Source organism: Myodes glareolus, chromosome 18, assembly GCF_982192425.1.
Source record: "Myodes glareolus chromosome 18, mMyoGla1.1, whole genome shotgun sequence".
Taxonomy (NCBI): Eukaryota; Metazoa; Chordata; class Mammalia; order Rodentia; family Cricetidae; genus Myodes; species Myodes glareolus.
This window is the reverse complement of record NC_142043.1, coordinates 68,041,008-68,058,735: the sequence shown is the minus strand read 5'-3', so window position 1 is coordinate 68,058,735 and position 17,728 is coordinate 68,041,008. Positions and strand designations below refer to the sequence as shown.

Below are 17,728 nucleotides of genomic sequence, written 5' to 3'. Positions count from 1 at the left end.
CCTAGAGGGAAAAGGGCGCCCGTGCTCCCCAAGGGAGACCTTCTCACACCCCAGTTTTCTGAGACCTCATCACTGACTCAGCAGAAGCTCCAATTGCTCCCTTCCTTTCTTCTTTCCTTCCTTCCTTCCTTGCTTTTCTCTTTTTCTCCTCCCCTCCCTCTCTTTCCCTCTTCTTCCTTTTCTCCTCCTCCCTCCTTTCTTCCTCCCTTTTTGCTTCTTCCTTCTTCTGTGTTTTTGAGACAGGATTTCTCTGTATAACAGTCCTGGGGCTCGCTTTGTAGACCAGGCTGGCCTTGAACTCATAGGTCCACTTGTTTCTGCCTCCTGAGTATTGGGATTAAAGGTGTGTACCACCACACCTGGCAAATTTCTTAAGATTTAGTTTTACTTCACGTGTGTGTATGTGTGTGTGTGTGTGTGTGTATCTTTGCACATGCTTGGAGGCCAGAAGGTGGCACTCGGTATCTTCCTTTAATACTTCCACCTTTTCCTTTGAGGCAGAGGCTCTCCTTGGACCTGGGTCTTGGGTCTCAGCTATGCTGGAAGGCTAAAGCCCAGGAACCCTTCTGTTTCCACCTCCCTCATGGCTGGGGTTACAGGTGTCTGTGGCTGCCCCATTTGTTACATGGGTGCTCGAAACTGAACTCCACGCCTCATGACTGCTCAGCAAACGCACCTACGCTCTGAGCCATGTCTTCAGCTCCCGGGTCTCTAGCTGTGTCCTGTCCCACAGAGTGGGCAGGAGGTGGGATACTGGGCTTCTGCCAGGGAGCTCTGAGCTCTGACTGAGTCTCATCTCTTCCCACCACACCCAGACTGCCTCTTCAAAGTCTGCCCCATGAACCGCTACTCGGCACAGAAACAGTACTGGAAAGCCAAGCAGACTAAGCAGGACAAGGAGAAGATCGCCGACGTGGTGCTGCTGCAGAAGCTGCAGGTGTGTGCACGGGTGTGCAGGGCAGTGGGGTGCATGGGCCTGGGGCACATGGTACGGAGGCGTAAGGGACTGGCGCACGGCACTGGGTGTATGACAGGGCTTCCACTTCTCAGGGCCAGTGGGGGCTTCATGCATGAGATGAGCATTTTGAAAACCCTAATGGGCAAGTCTGGTGTAAAAGGCCACGAGTTGGGGCAGGCAGGGCATGGAGTGCCAGTCTAGGAACCCAATGTCTGTATAAATCCTTCCTGCCAGTTCCAAGATAGCCCCATGCCAGGGCACATGACTCAGTGGTTAGATGTGAGCATCCCAAACAACTGTACTCGGACTTACCAGTGGCTCCTGAGGTGGAGCCTCACCGGAGAACACTGGGTCTCGTCTTAATCTCCGGCTGCTTTATAGAGCTGGAGCCTGAGGCTCTTGGGACCCATCTTCCCATATTGTGGGTCTGAATTGAGCCGAGGCAGCCCTAGGACCCTGACTCCCCTTCTTGGAGACATGCATAGTGCTGTGGTACTGGCCTGGTGGACACTCCCACACGGAGTGTCTCTGAGCATAGCTCAGGTGTGGCCCCAGTGCGGACACTGACCGTAGGGTCAGCAGCTGTGGTGAGCCTCTGAGGCCCCTGCCCTGGGGCCGTGGGACTGGAATAGCTGGGTGGACTCCCATCCCATAGCTGTGACCGGGCTGTGGAGGGAGGGCAGAAGGGACTGCCTGAGCTCAGGGTGGTCTATCCCCGGCTTCCTCTTTATAGCCACTGTAGACAGAGGCTGAGTGGGGGCTGAGACCCAGGGCTCACACCTGAGTCAGAGCCTCACACCGTAGCTCTGAAGGATCACGTGGCACGCGCATGGCTCCCCTGCAGCCTCTGCTGCCCTGGCTTGATTGACCCTAGGCCCAACAGCCCTGAGGTGGGGGGGGAAGGGCAGAGGGGCCACTGTCCTCAGAGTGTGCTTGTCTGGTGGAGGAGGCCTTTCTTCAGCAAGGTTCTGGGTTGATGACCCAGTTTATAGGGGCTCCCCTAAGAGGTAATGGAGCTTACTTATCCTTGAGGCCACCTGAGCTGGTGCAGCATCAGGGAAGGGGCTGGAGCAGTCGGAAGGGATCTCGGGGGGTGGGGGTCGGGGAAGCATGGGAAGTGGCCCTGGCCCAGCTTAGTCTGGAGTGAAGGTTTCCCGAAAAATGGGGGTAAGGAGTGGATACAGGCTTAAGTTGCTGGATGTGTCAAAGGTTTGAGAGCTCAGGGTCCTCATGGAAGATGCCCTTCAGGGTGGGATCAGACTTCTCGGCCATGGTGAGCCCTGAGATCGCCGGCCATCTCTGCATTTGAGGTCTCAGGCTATTGCTTAGTGGGAGGAGGGAGGGCCCCTGGATGCAGCATCAGAGACGGGGCCGTGGGTGGGTGAGTGTGTGTGTGTGTGTGTGTGTGTGTGTGTGTGTGTGTGTGTGTATATGCACACACACGCATGCGTGGTGGCGTCATCTTCCTCTGGAGCAGTTTCTGAGTCCCCCCCATGTCTGCAGCATGCAGCCCAGATGGAGCAGAAGCAGAATGACACAGAGAACAAGAAGGTTCATGGTGACGTGGTCAAGTACGGCAGCGTGATCCAGGTGTGGCCTTGGTGCAGAGCAACCCCCCCCCCCCCGCCCCGTGCACGCACATGTGTGTGTGTGTGTGCACGCTTGCGTGTGTGTGTGTATAGATATATGTGTGTGTCTGTGTATGTGTGTAAGTGTATGTGTGTATATGTATGTATCTGTGTGTGAGAATGAATGTATGTGTATGTACGTGTGTATGTGTGTGTGTGAGATGATATCTTCAGTGGATGGCTACTACCACCTTTTCAACTGTACTTCCGTACTGAACTGTGCCCATGGAAGTGTTTTTAGCTCAGGGTCATGAGCACATACTGAGCTAGGCTCTGATCTCAAAGTGTGGCTTTGCCATTCCTTAAGTGTGGTGACCTTGGACAAATTCCTTAACTACCTGTTTACTTCACTGGTAAACAAGCCAGTCGGGGCTGGAGATAGCTCAGTGGTTGGGAGCACTTGCAGCTCCTGCAGAGGACCCAAGTTAGATTTCCAGCCACCACATGGGGCTGCCCAACTCCAGTTACAGGGGATCCAGTGCCCTCCTCTGGCCTCTGTGGGTACTGCATGCACACAATGCACATACATGCACACAGGAAATACCTTTCTACACGTAAAATAAATAAATCTTAAAGCAGGCCAGTGATAGCATTTGTTAGATCAGGTGACGGAGGTGACGTGGGAACAAAAGCAGACAGGCACCTTCAGAAGCAGAGCTGTTCCTTTAGCCAGCACATCTGCCGTCTCCGGAAGTCTGCACAGTGGGCTTGGGCTTCTGACGGAAAGGGGCTGGGAGGTTCCTTCTGCACTGGGAGATACACCGATCCTCTGAACAGAGGCCTGTGGGACCCTAACAGTCCACAGGCATTGTCGTGAAGTCAGCTGTGCCAAGCCTCTTAGCCCACCTGAGACTTTAACCCTTCATTGTTTGCCTGTGGGAATTGTAAAATTCTGTGTAAAATTAGCCAGAGCTGTAGATGGAGTTTGCGTGGTAGACTGCTTGCCTGGTGAGCGCAGAACCCAGGCTAAACCCTGGAGCCTCACAAACTGGGCAGGTGGATCTCTGTAAACTAGCACCGAGGGGCACAGGCAGGAGGGTCAAAACTCCAGGTCATCCTGGACTGTATCTGAGAAGAGATGACACGGGCTAAAGTGTGCATAATTTTTGTTTCTTCGTGGAGGTGCGTGCTTGGTGGGTCGTCTCCTGCTGAGCTGCACTTTGACCTGGCATGCAGTTTCGAGATGAGTTGCTTCTCTGTGACAAGGTGTGCGTGTGTCAGTGTGTGTCAGTCTGCGACATGTGTCTGACGTCCTGTGTGACCTCCTCCCTGAGGGCCTGGCCTCCCAGGCCTGGTGGCCTCACTCCTGCCCCACCTCTGCCTCAGCTTCTCCACATGAAAAGCAACAAGTACCTGACCGTGAACAAGCGGCTGCCGGCGCTGCTGGAGAAAAACGCCATGCGGGTGACGCTAGATGCTACAGGCAATGAGGGCTCCTGGCTCTTCATCCAACCCTTCTGGAAGCTGCGGAGCAATGGGGACAATGTGAGCACAAGACCAGGGCAGGAGGGGGCTGGGCAGAGGTGTGGTCCTCCCTCCAGAGGGATCGCATGACTGAGCAGAGGGCGGAGACCCTGCTGGAAAATGCTTTTATTCTTCTCGCCTCACTTTGTCCTGTCCCAAAGGTGGTCGTGGGGGACAAGGTGATCCTGAATCCTGTCAACGCAGGGCAGCCTCTACATGCCAGCAATTATGAGCTTAGTGACAACGCTGGCTGCAAAGAGGTGAGCGGGACGAGGGGCGTGTCCCGGGGTTGAGCCAGATCCCCGGCTGTGTGTGTGTGTGTGTGTGTGTGTGTGTGTGTGTGTGTGCAGCCCTCCTGCACATCTCTGCCTCTGGTGCTGCTGCCCAGGACCCTGGGCCTTACTGCTTCCCTGCTCTGCCTCTCAGCGTTCAGTCTCATCCTTCACCCCACTGGCATCTTGGCTTGGGGGAGCACCCAGAGCCACAACAGGATATGGGCTGGCTTCCCCCTCTCCCTTCCCTTCTCCCTTCCCCTCTCCCTTCCTCCTCCTCGGTCTTCAGTGCTGGCCACTATTGTCAGCTGGCAGACCAGCTTTGTCACCAGCCTGCCTGCCCCCCTGCAGGTCAACTCTGTCAACTGCAATACCAGCTGGAAGATCAATCTATTCATGCAGTTCCGGGACCACCTGGAGGAGGTGCTGAAGGGGGTAAGTCCGAGTCCCTCCCAGCAGGCCCTTCTCTCTCGCTGTCAAATGACCACCTTAGCTCCGTTCCTCTCGGCTTCCCTCTGCCCCCAGAAGTCCCCCATGTGTCCCAGCTATCTCGTCTCCCCTTGGGCTCTCCTCGTTTTCCTTTCTTACAGAGGAACATCAGAGACCTCCCCACCCTGTCCTCCACCTCAGGGTGGCCACATCCGTGGAGCACCCTTTCCTGTCTCTGACTTTTACTCTGTTGGCCCCATATTGTGCCCTGAGCTTTCTTTGGCAAGAAAAGGCTGCTCCTGCCTGCTGCCAGGAGCCGGTGCCTGCCCACCTGCCATGGGGTCGGTGACTCTTCCCTGTCCCCAGACATGCCAGTGTATACACTGGGAGAGGAGGTGGCTGCCAGGCCAGGGAGGGGCTGGCCCAACAGGCAGAGCAGCCAGTGACCCTGTAGTGAATACTGAGGCACAGGGGAGAATGTCTGAGAATCTAAAAGCCAAGTTTCTGATGGAGAGGCAGGTTAGGGGTGGGGTAACAAAGAGTGAGGCTCCCCAGCTAGGAGAATAGTCTTGGGGAGCTGTGAGGATGCGAGGCCTCAAAGCAGGTACCATGAGGAGGCCAGCCTGCTCCCTGCTCAGAAGCCCCAGGGGCACCCTTCACCCCTTTCCTTCCAAGATGCCTCCCTCATCGCTCTGATTGCCCTGACTGTCCCCATCACCCCGGGTTGCTCAAAGGCTTTCTCCCTCTGTTCACGGAACCTTCATATTGTCCAGGCGTCAGCCAGAGCCCAGCCCAGATGTCCCTCTCCAAAGCTGCCCTGTGACACATGCTAGGGCCCGCTCTGGGCAGCGTGTGTAAGACAAGCTCGCTCTTGGGCCCCTCTCCGCCGTTCCCTGTGAGATCTGGCGAGGCTGTCACGGTGTTGAGCTAGGCTCCAGACAAGATAGAAGCAAGGCACTCTCATCAAAGCCCACTTGTTTGTGCCTTCCCCGCCGGCCACACAGTGTCCCCGGGTTTTGCTGTAGGGACTGATGCAGTCTGGGTGCGGATGCGTCGCTCACTTCCGTGTCCACCCGAGGGTCCCCTGAGCACTGCACCTAGAGCCAGGTTCAGTGCAGGAAGACAGAGCTGCCATTAGATGGTCACTGGGTGACAGCCATGCTGTGAAGGCGGAACTAAGGTGTGGGCCCTGGGACTGAGGCAGGGACTCTCCCACCTGCTCCCGGCTGCGTGGTTCTTGGCAGGATGCCTCCCTTCTCTGCCTGGGTAGCACAGCGGTACTCCATCAAACCTTGTGATAGTTTCTGTCAGAAGCCAGAGAGGCTCCATTCTGTAGAAGGCACAGCTGAGGCTCACAAATAAGGAATTTATCAAGCCGGGTGGTGGTGGTGGTGGTGGTGGTGGCGGCGCACACCTTTAATCCCAGTACTTGGGAGGCAGAGGCAGGAGGATCTTTGTGAGTTCGAGGTCAGCCTGGTCTACAAGAGCTAGCTCCAGGACAGGCTCAGAAAACTACAGAAAAACCCTGTCTCCAAAACAAACCAAAACAAACAAAAGTATCCCACCCCTCACAGCATGACTCAAACCCCGTTTTTTGTCCGAGGTCCAGAGGTGAACAAGCCATGGCTATCACCCTCCAGCTGCCACAAAGAGCAAAAGAAGCCATGGGTGGGGGTTGGAGGGGGGGCAGCCCTAGGCTGGGAGCCTGATCCCGGAGGCGTGGCTGTGACCGACTGACCCCCTCCCGACCCCGCCCACAGGGAGACGTGGTGCGGCTGTTCCACGCGGAGCAGGAGAAGTTCCTCACCTGTGATGAGTACAAGGGCAAGCTGCAGGTGTTCCTGCGAACCACGCTGCGCCAGTCGGCCACCTCGGCCACCAGCTCCAACGCACTCTGGGAGGTGGAGGTCAGAGCCCACACTGTGTTTGCTTCCCGGTACCCGTGAGGGTGGAACGTCTGTCCCATCCTTCCCCTGGCGCCACGATCACTAAGAGGCCAGGGAGGACTGGGCACTTTGACCCCCACAGGCCTCCCAGGGTCTGGGCTTCCCTTTCAGCCCTGGTCCCTCCTCCCCATCTCACCGTTACCTGTCCCCAGGTGGTCCACCACGACCCGTGCCGAGGTGGAGCGGGACACTGGAATGGTCTCTACCGGTTCAAGCACCTGGCCACAGGCAACTATCTGGCTGCCGAGGTGAGCGAGGGGTGGAGTGGGCATGGCATCTGTGTGTGCTGGGGATACAGGGAGCATGCACACACTTGCTCACGCATGGGCATGGTGTTTGTGAGTGCTGGGGACACAGGGAGCATTGCATGCTTGCTCATGCGTGGACATGGCATGTGTGTGTACTGGGGACACAGGGAGCGTGTGCACCTTGTTCATGTGTGGGCATGGCATGTGTGTGTACTGGGGACACAGGGAGCATGTGCACCTTGCTCATGTGTGTGTCTATGGAGAAGGGACCATGAGGGGCTCCCTGTACAGCTCCTCCGGGAGTCATGTGGCCTGGGGTAACCATCTTAGGGTGTCTTCTGGGTTTGATCCTGTGTTTGGGGTGTGTGTGCTGATAGTGTAGTAATCTCCCTCACCTTGCACCTCTGTTCAGGAAAACCCCAGCTACAAAGGCGATGCCTCGGATCCCAAAGCAGCAGGACCGGTGAGGAGTGGAGCAGGGCGGCTGCCCGGGGTGCAGCGGGTGTGTGTGTGTGTGTGTGTGTGTGTGTGTGTGTGTGGTGGGACAGGAGGCGAGGCCAAGCAACCTGGAAAATAGATTGGATCTCGCCTGACCCGGGGGTCCTCCTCCCAGGGGGCCCAGGTCCGCACAGGCCGCAGGAACGCAGGCGAGAAGATCAAGTACCGCCTGGTAGCTGTGCCGCATGGCAACGACATTGCCTCTCTGTTTGAGCTGGACCCCACCACGCTGCAGAAAACTGACTCCTTCGTGCCCCGGTAGGTGTGCACCATCTGCCCGAGGCCCTTTGTACCTGGGACCTCTTGGGTCTGCAGTTCTGAGAGCTGTTGGTGGCTGGCTGGTGTGCGGGCACAGCCTCCTTTGCTGCACGGGGGTCTGCCCTGTACTTATTACAGAGCTGCTGCTCAGCCTCTTGGCCCAGTCCAGCCAGGTGCTCGGTGCTGTGGGAGGTCCTTCTGGGCATGTGTTGCTTTTATTGATTAATGAATAAAGCTGCTTTGGCCTATGGCAGGGCAGCATATAGCCAGGTTGCAAGGTGTATATAGAGTAGGTGGAGTCAGGGAGACACCATGTAGCTGCTGAAGGAGACAGACACCCTGGAACCTTATCAGTAGGCCACACAGCCTGTGGTAATACACAGATGAATAGAAATGGGTTAATTTAAGACGTAAGAGTTAGTTAATAAGAAGCCTGAGCTAATAGGCTGAACAGTGTTGTAGTTAATAGTTTTCCATGTGATTATCAGGTCTGGGCAGCTGGGAATGAAAGAGCACCCCCTGACTGTACTCAAGCACAAAGCGTGAACTATCTGTTGCAGCCAGGCACCTGGAGAACCCAGATGCTGTCTGGGGAGGTCAGGCTGCCACGCCTGTAAGGTCCCACCAACCCTGAGATGCAGGGTGTCACGTTCCTGTGACTGAGGCTGGCTTGGCTGGTAGAGGGCTTGCCTGGCAGGCACGGAGGCCTGGGCTCAGTATCTAGCACTGTGTAAACCTGGAGCGGCGGCTCATGCCTGTGATTCTGGCATGCTGGAGATGGGGGCAGGGGGACAGTCTTATTCTCCTCTACACATAATGAGCTTGAACCCAGGGCTGCAGGAGAAATGAGGAAAATATCACAGGCGTGTAGATATGGCTCTGCGAATAAAGCACTTTCTGTCCAAGCGTGAGGACCAGAGTCTGGATGCCCAAAACCCACCTTAAAGCCTGGGAGTGAGGCCAGCCTCCCAGCACGAGGCAGAGACTGGGAATCTCCGTAGTTGGCACGGTTAGCTAGATGCCGCAACATGTCGCGCTCCTGGTTCAACAAGAGACCCTGCCTCCGTATAAAAGATGGCAGGTGGTGGAGGAAATGGCCTTATGCTAACTCCAGTTCTGAGCACACACATGCACTTGAGTCTGTACACACATGTGCATGCCTCAAAGCAAAAAATCCCGAGTCATCCAGGCCTTAGTGTTTTCTGGCCATGAGACCTCAGGTAGATGCGTCTACCATGCTACTTCAGTCTGCCATTTATAAAGGGGAGCAGCAAGGGTCTGTCATAGGATTTCTGGGGAATAATGGAGGAACCGTTAGCCCCTAGTCTCTAACCTGACACTTTGTGGGGGCTTGATTTATTCGGGTGAATGCTGGCCCCTTGCCCATCAGCACACATTGGTTTAGGGGTACACCATGGTCTGTGTGCACGAGAGTGCACAGTAGGGCCAGGGCTCACCCATCCTCAGCACCCACACCGTGGATATGTGGCGTGCACACCGTGGAGAGCAGAGGAAGCAGACGGTGTTGGGGGCTGCTGAGCCAAGAGGGCCTGCCGTCTGTGGCACCCTCCCTCACTGGCTCTGTGTCCTCTCACCAGGAACTCCTATGTGCGGCTGCGGCACCTCTGCACCAACACATGGATCCAGAGCACCAATGCGCCCATCGACGTGGAAGAGGAACGGCCTATCCGGCTCATGGTGCGGGCCCTCGTTTGTGGGGCTGGGTCCTGCTGGAGGGTCCCTGGCACCCTGCTGACCTTTGTCTCTACAGCTGGGCACGTGCCCCACCAAGGAAGACAAGGAGGCCTTTGCCATTGTGTCGGTGCCTGTGTCTGAGATTCGTGACCTGGACTTTGCCAACGATGCCAGCTCCATGCTGGCCAGTGCTGTGGAGAAACTCAATGATGGATTCATTAGCCAGAACGACCGCAGGTGTGTTGTGGGGACCGGAGCAGGATTTCTTGGACCGCAGGTGTGTTGGGGGGACCGGAGCAGGATTTCTTGGACCGCAGGTGTATTGGGGGGACCGGAGCAGGATTTCTTGAACCAGCAGCTCCCAAACCATGACAAGGAAAGTTATTATTTGTTATGAATGCGTGGTCTTATCTTAGGCTTCTCACACTAGCTCTTGTGACTTTAACCTCTTTCTCTTCTGTTTTGTCTTATGTCCGGCTTCTGTGCTTGCTCCGTGCCTGGCTGACTGGCCTCGGCTGTCTTCTCTCTTTCTCCCTAGTTCTCTTTTGAGCCTAGATTCCTCCTCCTTATTCTCTCTGCCCACCAGCCCCACCTATCCCTCTACTACCTAGCTGTTGGCCGTTCAGCCTGATTTAGACCAATCAGGCGCCTTAAGCAGGCAGTACAACACATTTTTACATAATTAGACAAATGCAGCAGAAGCAAATGTAATACATCTTTACATAGTTAAAGAAATACTCTTCAACATAAACAAATGTAACACATCTTTACATAGTTAAGGTAATAGTCCACAACATTTCTCCCTTTTTGACTAAATAAAATGAGAGGATTTTAACTTTAACATAGTAACATTATCTACAGTAAGAACAGTTATCAAGTAAGAATTCACTTACAATATTTAGCCCATTTATACTTGGCAAATTCAGAGAAAATATTCCATTACTTATCCTATCTTGCTGAGTCCAACATTCTGCACCTAATTTACCTTCTTTCATAACTAAGGAAAATTGTAACTATAAATATCTAGTTCTTCAACCCCATCAAAGACCCCAGGAGGACATATTACCTGGTAAACAGGAAGTACAGTGCAAGCCACTTCCAAAACTATAGAAATGACAGACAGCTGCTGCCTGGACCTGGACAGTCACCCAAGGTTCCTTTGCAACACTGGGGCATCCATCTTTGGCCTACAGGCCTAGAATATTTGACTTTTTTATGAAGCAGGAATTTTGAAGGACTGTCAGCCTTGTTTTGGCAAAGTTTGACCTCTTTTTCCTTTGTGTCCTGCCTGTCCAGTTTGTACAACATACTGTCAGCACTCAAGGCAAGGGCAATTTTGTTGCAGATGTTGTGTGGGTGTATGGGTTCACACTAGTCCATGAAATGAAGACTCAGAGACACTTGAGAAGGAACTTTAGCCTTTGTGGTTCCCAGACTCAGTGGACTGAAGCACTTTCCCTTTGCCTAGGGCATTTTTACTTTTTTTTTTTTTCGTATTTATACTTCAGTCAGTTGATTTCCCTATGTTCAAAACAACCTGAATGAAGCTTCCAAACACTCAATGCCTGTTGCGAATACCTGATTCAGGAGGTACTGTGGTTTTCCGGGTTGCCCCTAATCAAGTTTTGCATAGGCTTTGTATCCATGGGAAACTCTCAGACAAGATTCATATAGGGCAACAAAAGGTATCTGTAACACAAGGATGGTTTAGGGCTGGGTGATAACTTCAGAGCTAGGCCAGGTGTGGCCCAGTGGGGATTGGTGCTAGTTGCTAACTCTCTGGTGCCAGGCTAGCAGGAAATGCTTCTACACAGTTTCTTGTCCAAATGGCTTTGACACAATGAAAGCAAACTATGTGGAGATTCTTTGATGCCCGTCATCTTTTTTTTCTTAAGATTTATTTATTTATTATGTGTATGGTGTTCTGTTTGCATGTCTGCCTGCACGCCAGAAGAAGGGCACCAGATCTCATTACAGATGGTTGTGAGTCACCATGTGGTTGTGGGAATTGAACTCAGGACCTCTGGAAGAGCAGCCAGTGCTCTTAACCGCTGAGCCATCTCTCCAGCCCACCCGTCATTGTTCCTTAAGTAAATTGGTACTGTCAGGAGCAGACATGTCTCATTGTCACGAAAAGCCATGTTATTAAACATCTTAAAAGCCACATTCTGTAGCTCTCTGAAGCATTTGAAGATCACCTATCTAAAATATATATGTTTAACTTTGAAAACATACCTAATATAACTACAAGTTTGATTATTATAGGTGACTAACTACTAACCTGAATTTTTAATTATACATTACATTTTTAAGTGAGCTGCATGGACACAGTACCCTAGAGTAGAAACATACAGCGTAACAAAAGTAACTTTAGATTTATATCAATATACCAAAACCCATACCAATGTAAAAACTTGAGGTTAATGGTTATCTTTTTATCCTATATTCCTATACCCCCCCCCCCAAACAACCACAAACATCTATGTCCCCTCAAATGACCTCCTGGGAATGTGGGTGTTGTGTTCTCTAGACTGCGTCCTGTTGTCTGAGGGCACTGACATCTTTAGGGGACCCTGAGAAAACAGATAATGGTCAGGCCCTAGGAGAACCAGCTGTAGCGTTTGCTGTCCAGTTTGAAACTGTCCCCTGCAGAGGGTCAGTATATAGGTCAGCTGTCTTGTAGTGTCTTGGTTTACTTCTTTGTTTGTAGCCAGGATTTTCAGGAGATTTCTTGCGATCAAACCTGGTCTCTATTAATCTTGAAGGAATCCACAGGGTTTTGTTTCCTGTGGAAACAAGAGCATAACCTCTCCTCCAACACAACACATTTTCTGAATTCCATTTTAAAGTTAAGACATCCTTAAAGTATCTAAGCTGGTTTCATTCAGCATTCCTTTTACAATCACAGCATCATACAGGATCCAGACTCCTTGTGTATTTCCCATATTTACGTGGCTTTTTTTCTTTATATTTCTTACTCTTTAAAGACTATTATTTTTAAACATTTTTCCTATGACTGTCTACACCCGTTTTCTCTCCTTTCGTAAACCTACACACATTTTAAAACAAACTGTTATGTGTTTAGGAGTTTTTTTCTGTCTGGACCTTTCTTTAATGTGTGTCTGACCACATAAGCCAAACCTTAAACTGCTTAGTGGCAACTGTGCCCTCTGCCGCGGCTGTGGTGCCTGGCTCTGCCCCTTCTTGGGCCCATGAGAGCCAGCCTGATGCCAGTGTGCCTGGCTGAGAGCTTCATCTAACCTGACCGCCCCAGCTCTAGGAAGCTGGTGCCCACGGTGGCGGGTGTTTTTACTTAGCTTTTGTTTCTACTTAACATGCTGGCCGCCCGAGTGCTTGCTGTACGGCAGAGCCCCTCAAAGGATCCATATCCATTTTTGTTTTTGTTCCTTTTCCCAGCTTCTCAGGAAATTTAGGCCCCATGTTGGACACCATATATAGTAGGCTTTGTCTTTGGGCCACCAATCAGCTCCCATATAAAGACACAGAGACTTCTTACTAGTTATGAATGCTCAACCTTAGCTTAGCTTGTCCCACTAGCTCTTGTAGCTTAATTTAACTTGCTTCTCTTCATCTGCATTTTGCCTTTTGACTTCTTACCTTTCATTCTGTATGTCCCACTTTCCTGCTTCCTCCATGTCTGTCTGTCTGTCCCTGGGCACCTCCCTCTCCCTCATTCTCATCTCTTGAGCCCAGATTCCTACTTCTGCCTGCCATCCCCATGTATCCTTCAGCTGCCTAGCTATTGGCCGTTCAGCTTTCTATTAGGCCAATCAGGTGCCTTAGGCAGGCAAGGTAAAACAAATACAACACATCTTTACATAGTTAGACGAATGCAGCAGAAACAAATGTAACACTCAAATGTAACACCTCTTCACATAGCTAAACACCTCTTTACATAGTAAAGAAACTATTCCACAGCAGGGGATGGAGTTGTGGGGGACAGCAGGAGACCATGGTCAGGGGCAGATGACTGAGTTTCTCTCTGGGGCCACAGAGGAGCGGCAAACCAGAATGAGGGAAGCAGGCTGGCACTGCATCCTGGCGTGGGGAGCCAGTCTCACTGCTTACATCATCCCAGAAGTAGCCTTATGGAGCCACTGGGGCTCGGAGGAGTCACATGGCCTCTGGGTCACATAGCTTTGAGTGATAGAATCAGGACACTGCAGATCCCTTCATAGCAAACACACTGCCCCCAGTCCCCATTGCCCAGCTTTTTCTGCAATGTTCTGAGCTCTGTTGTCTTGGGGCAGTTTGGGGTCCAGAGAAGGTAGGGGGTGAGGCATTTCCTAAGATCAGTTTGGTGGGGGCTGGGCCAATGCTGGGCTTGGCAGCAGTACCGGTGAGTGACTCCGGAGAGAGCTGCTAGCCCGTGTGGGCGCATGTTGGCTGGGCCCTAGGGAGCTGCCAACAGTTCATCATGCTTGCTTCCCGTGTTGCCCTTGGCCAGGTTTGTCATCCAGCTGCTGGAGGACCTGGTGTTTTTTGTCAGCGATGTTCCCAATAATGGGCAGAATGTCCTGGACATCATGGTCACCAAGCCCAACCGAGAGCGGCAGAAGCTGATGCGGGAACAAAACATACTTAAGCAGGTGTGTGCGCTCTCCAGGGACCTCTACTGAAGGGGGGTAGTAGAGGGACGTGGCTCAGCGGGAGAGCACCTGCCTAGTGAAGAACTGAGAGTGTGGATTAGTGGTAGATGTTAGAATTTACCAATGAGGGGCTCAGGGTATGGATTAGGTAGGGATTTGGCTCAGTGGGAGAGTATTTAGCATATTCAAGGCAAGGGCCTAGGTGCCATCCCCAGCACTGGGGGAAAGATGTATCTGAGCCATGGACACGTGCCAGGTGCTTCCCTAAGCACCCAGGAATCGCCTCATTTGACCCCCTCCTGCAGGAGAGCTGTGGCCCTCATTACACTGAAGCCCACCGAGGCTGGAGTCCTGCCGAACAGGGCAACTCTGTGACAGGGCACTCTGGGATGGAGTTAGCCAGGGTTGGGGCTCTGGGAGGAGGCGGGGTGCAGGTGGAATGGGAGAGTCCCTATTGCTCTCTACACCCCTCAGATCTTCGGCATCCTGAAGGCTCCGTTCCGTGACAAGGGGGGTGAAGGCCCGCTGGTGCGGCTGGAGGAACTGTCCGACCAGAAGAATGCCCCCTACCAGTACATGTTCCGCCTCTGCTATCGCGTGCTGCGGCACTCCCAGGAGGACTACCGCAAGAACCAGGTGTGTGCAGGATGGCCCCTGCTGGGCGTGTACCCTGCCTTCGCTCCTCACTGGGCACAGAGGCTGGCAGCCAGACACCGTTAGGCCCTGGGTACAGGAGGGCACCAGATGGTGGGGCTGGCTTCTGGGGTGCTTGTATGACTGGGTGCTTACCCCAGGCTGCCCCGGGCTCTGCCATTGCCATTTGTTTGTTTGTTTGTTTTTGTTTTTTCGAGACAGGGTTTCTGTGTAGCTTCGGAGCCTGTCCTGTCTCGAACTCACAGAGATAGGCCTGCCTCTGGCCTTCCAAGTGCTGGGATTAAAGGCGTGTGCCACCACTGCCCTGCTGCTGTTGCTATCTTAAAATACTACTGCTTCCTCTTCCTCGTCATCTTTTGGTTTATTGAGAAAGGGTCTCATATGTAGATCTGGCTGGCCTGGAACTCGCTATACAGATCACAGAGATCCACCTGCCTCTGCTCCTGAGTGCTGGGATTAAAGGTGTGCCACCATCTACCCTAAAATTCTTCATTTTTGAGCCATGTTTTTACTATTTTGTACCATGTAGCCAGTCTCTCTAGGCAGACAAGGCCCTGAGCACAGCTCGGAAACCGTGTAAAGATAAGACGCCCTTCTGCTCTGACTGTGGCTTCCACGCTCACCCTGAAATGGACTTTTCAGATCCGTTTTCTCTATAGTGTAGAGGCGCTGACTCGGGCCCATGAGATAACTGAACACAGGACGGAAGCCTGGCCTCCCGGTCCTTTCTTTAGAGCACAGACTCCGTCTAATTCACCAAAGTTGTAACTGGAGATTTTTAAAAGAAATGCTTGGCTCTGGCAGCTTCGACAAGCTAGATTCAACCACCTATTCTGTTATTAAAGAGACCAGTGATGGTCAAAAGCAGACAGACAGACAGACATAGTCAGTGTGGCCTCATTAGGAAGAAAGACAGATAATAGGGTTCAGTGACTCCCTCAGTCTGTTGCTGGGTGCCAAGCTGAACTCTAGGTTTAAATGGAGGAGGAACTGGGACAAAGGGTCAGAGTTGGCCTGCCTGGTGACTCAGCCCAGGCCCGACAACAGATTACAAAATAATCTGGTCGAGGGTGTAGCTTTGCCACCTAGATAACTGCTCTTATCTTAGAGGTGACCTGTCCTGCAGGTTCCCTGCTGCCGTCACAAAAATGTGGGTCAGTTCTAGGGTTCCTGGGCTCCATAGGGAAGGCTGAGAGGTTAGGTGGGCAGAGGCAGCAGGAGTCTGAATCCGGCTGGCCAGGGATGAGGCTCAGTTGGTAGAGTGTGTGCCTAGCATGGCTCAACCCCCGGGTTCATTCCCAACACCATGTAAACTGGGCACAGTGGCAAATGCTCGCTACCCCAGCACTCTAAACACGGAGGCAGGAGGATTGGATGTCACCCCAGTTACACAGGAGGCAATGCCAGGCTCTCATCCAGCTCAGTCAGGGTCCCTGCCTGAGTTGGTCCTGATCTGGAAGTTGGGGTCTGGGGGGGGGGGTGCAGGGTGTCAAGGCTGTGCAACAGAGCAGCCTCGTCCCTCATCCACAGCCCTAGTGACACCGCCCCGTCTGCCTCTCTCCAGGAACACATTGCCAAGCAGTTTGGGATGATGCAGTCACAGATCGGCTATGACATCCTGGCTGAGGACACCATCACTGCCCTGCTACACAACAATCGGAAGCTGCTGGAGAAGCATATTACCAAGACGGAGGTGGAGACCTTCGTCAGCCTCGTGCGCAAGAACCGAGAGCCCAGGTGCCCCACCGCGCCCTGCCTCTCCTGTGCCTCCTTCCAGCTCCCGCTGCTGGGCTTTTGATTTCTTTCTTTTTTTTTTTTAAGATTTATTTTTTTATTGTATATACAGTATTCTGCCTACATGCATGCCTGCAGGCCAGAAGAGGGCACCAGATCTCATTACAGATGGTTGTGAGCCACCATGTGGTTGCTGGGAATTGAACTCAGAGCCTTTAGATGAGCAGGTGGTGCTTTTAACGGCTGAGCCATCTCTCCAGCCCTTGGTTTCTTTTTTAAGATGTATTTTATATATGAGTGCTCTATCTGCATGTACATCTTTATGCCAGAAGAGGGCATCAGATCCCACTATAGATGGCTGTGAGCCACCATGTGGTTGTGGGAATTGAACTCAGGACCTCTGGTTGAGCAGCCAGTGACATCTCTCCAGCCCTCTTTTTGTCTTTTTGTGAGGCAGGGTCTTACTATGTAGCCCTGGCTGTCCTGGAACTCACTATGTAGACCAGGCTTGGCCTCTGCTTCCCGAGTGCTGAGGTTAAAGGCATGCACCACCATGATGGCTTCTGGTGCTGGTTGTTAGCTGCCGAACACCTACACTGTGTGCGCTGCCTCCATTGCCAGAGGGGGCAGGGCACGGAACACGGGACGTGAGCAAATGGACGGCACTCTCAGATTTGGCTCAATGTAGCCATGACAGACACAAGTTCCTGTACAGATCAAGACCCCAGGCCCATCCTGGCTACTGAGTCAGTCAGTACCTGCCTGAACTGGGTGTTAAATATTTTGAATGTCAACCTTAGCCTGCGCCTGCCCCAACCCTGGACTTCATCTCTTTGCTGTGTCCCAGGGAGGTCCCAGGTTGCTGCCCCTGGACAGTTGGGAAGGAGGGCGATTAGGCTTCTGACCTCCAGGGCAGCTTCTGAGTCTGCTGCCGGCCCTGTTGCCCTCCCAGGTTCTTGGACTACCTCTCAGATCTGTGTGTGTCGAACCATATCGCCATCCCTGTCACCCAGGAACTCATCTGCAAGTGTGTGCTGGACCCCAAGAACAGCGACATTCTCATCCAGACGGAGTGAGTGGCACCCCTCCCCAGGGCTCAGTGGGGTTCAGGCTGGTGCCTGTAGTGCCTGGCACAGGGTGTGTTGGGGTGGTGTGGGGGCTAGGGACTGAGGGGAATGAGCCATAGCCCCGTCCTGAAAAGCTCCAGCTTGTCCTCCACACGAGGTGGCATGGGCACCTGGGGCTCAGCCTGCCTGGGTTAGGTATGTTGAGAACCTGTGCCAAAACTAAATAAGGGCGTCAGGGCTCTGGGTGGCCAGAGGCGCTCCCCTGAC

General features: G+C 53.0%; 1 protein-coding gene across 1 annotated transcript in view; it reads left to right on the top strand.

Moving 5' to 3' along the window:
• The window catches only part of Itpr3 (inositol 1,4,5-trisphosphate receptor type 3), a 68,393-nt gene that overhangs the window by 26,104 nt on the left and 24,561 nt on the right, over positions 1-17,728 (top strand). Inside the window, exons 3-17 of the mRNA XM_087898404.1 lie at positions 816-937; positions 2,462-2,548; positions 3,913-4,071; positions 4,212-4,310; positions 4,674-4,757; positions 6,512-6,658; positions 6,850-6,945; positions 7,358-7,408; positions 7,559-7,701; positions 9,300-9,399; positions 9,473-9,633; positions 13,865-14,006; positions 14,481-14,642; positions 16,225-16,397; positions 17,347-17,466. Coding sequence (XP_087754530.1) covers positions 816-937; positions 2,462-2,548; positions 3,913-4,071; positions 4,212-4,310; positions 4,674-4,757; positions 6,512-6,658; positions 6,850-6,945; positions 7,358-7,408; positions 7,559-7,701; positions 9,300-9,399; positions 9,473-9,633; positions 13,865-14,006; positions 14,481-14,642; positions 16,225-16,397; positions 17,347-17,466 — 1,846 coding nt within the window. The remainder of the gene's footprint in view (positions 1-815; positions 938-2,461; positions 2,549-3,912; positions 4,072-4,211; positions 4,311-4,673; positions 4,758-6,511; positions 6,659-6,849; positions 6,946-7,357; positions 7,409-7,558; positions 7,702-9,299; positions 9,400-9,472; positions 9,634-13,864; positions 14,007-14,480; positions 14,643-16,224; positions 16,398-17,346; positions 17,467-17,728) is intronic.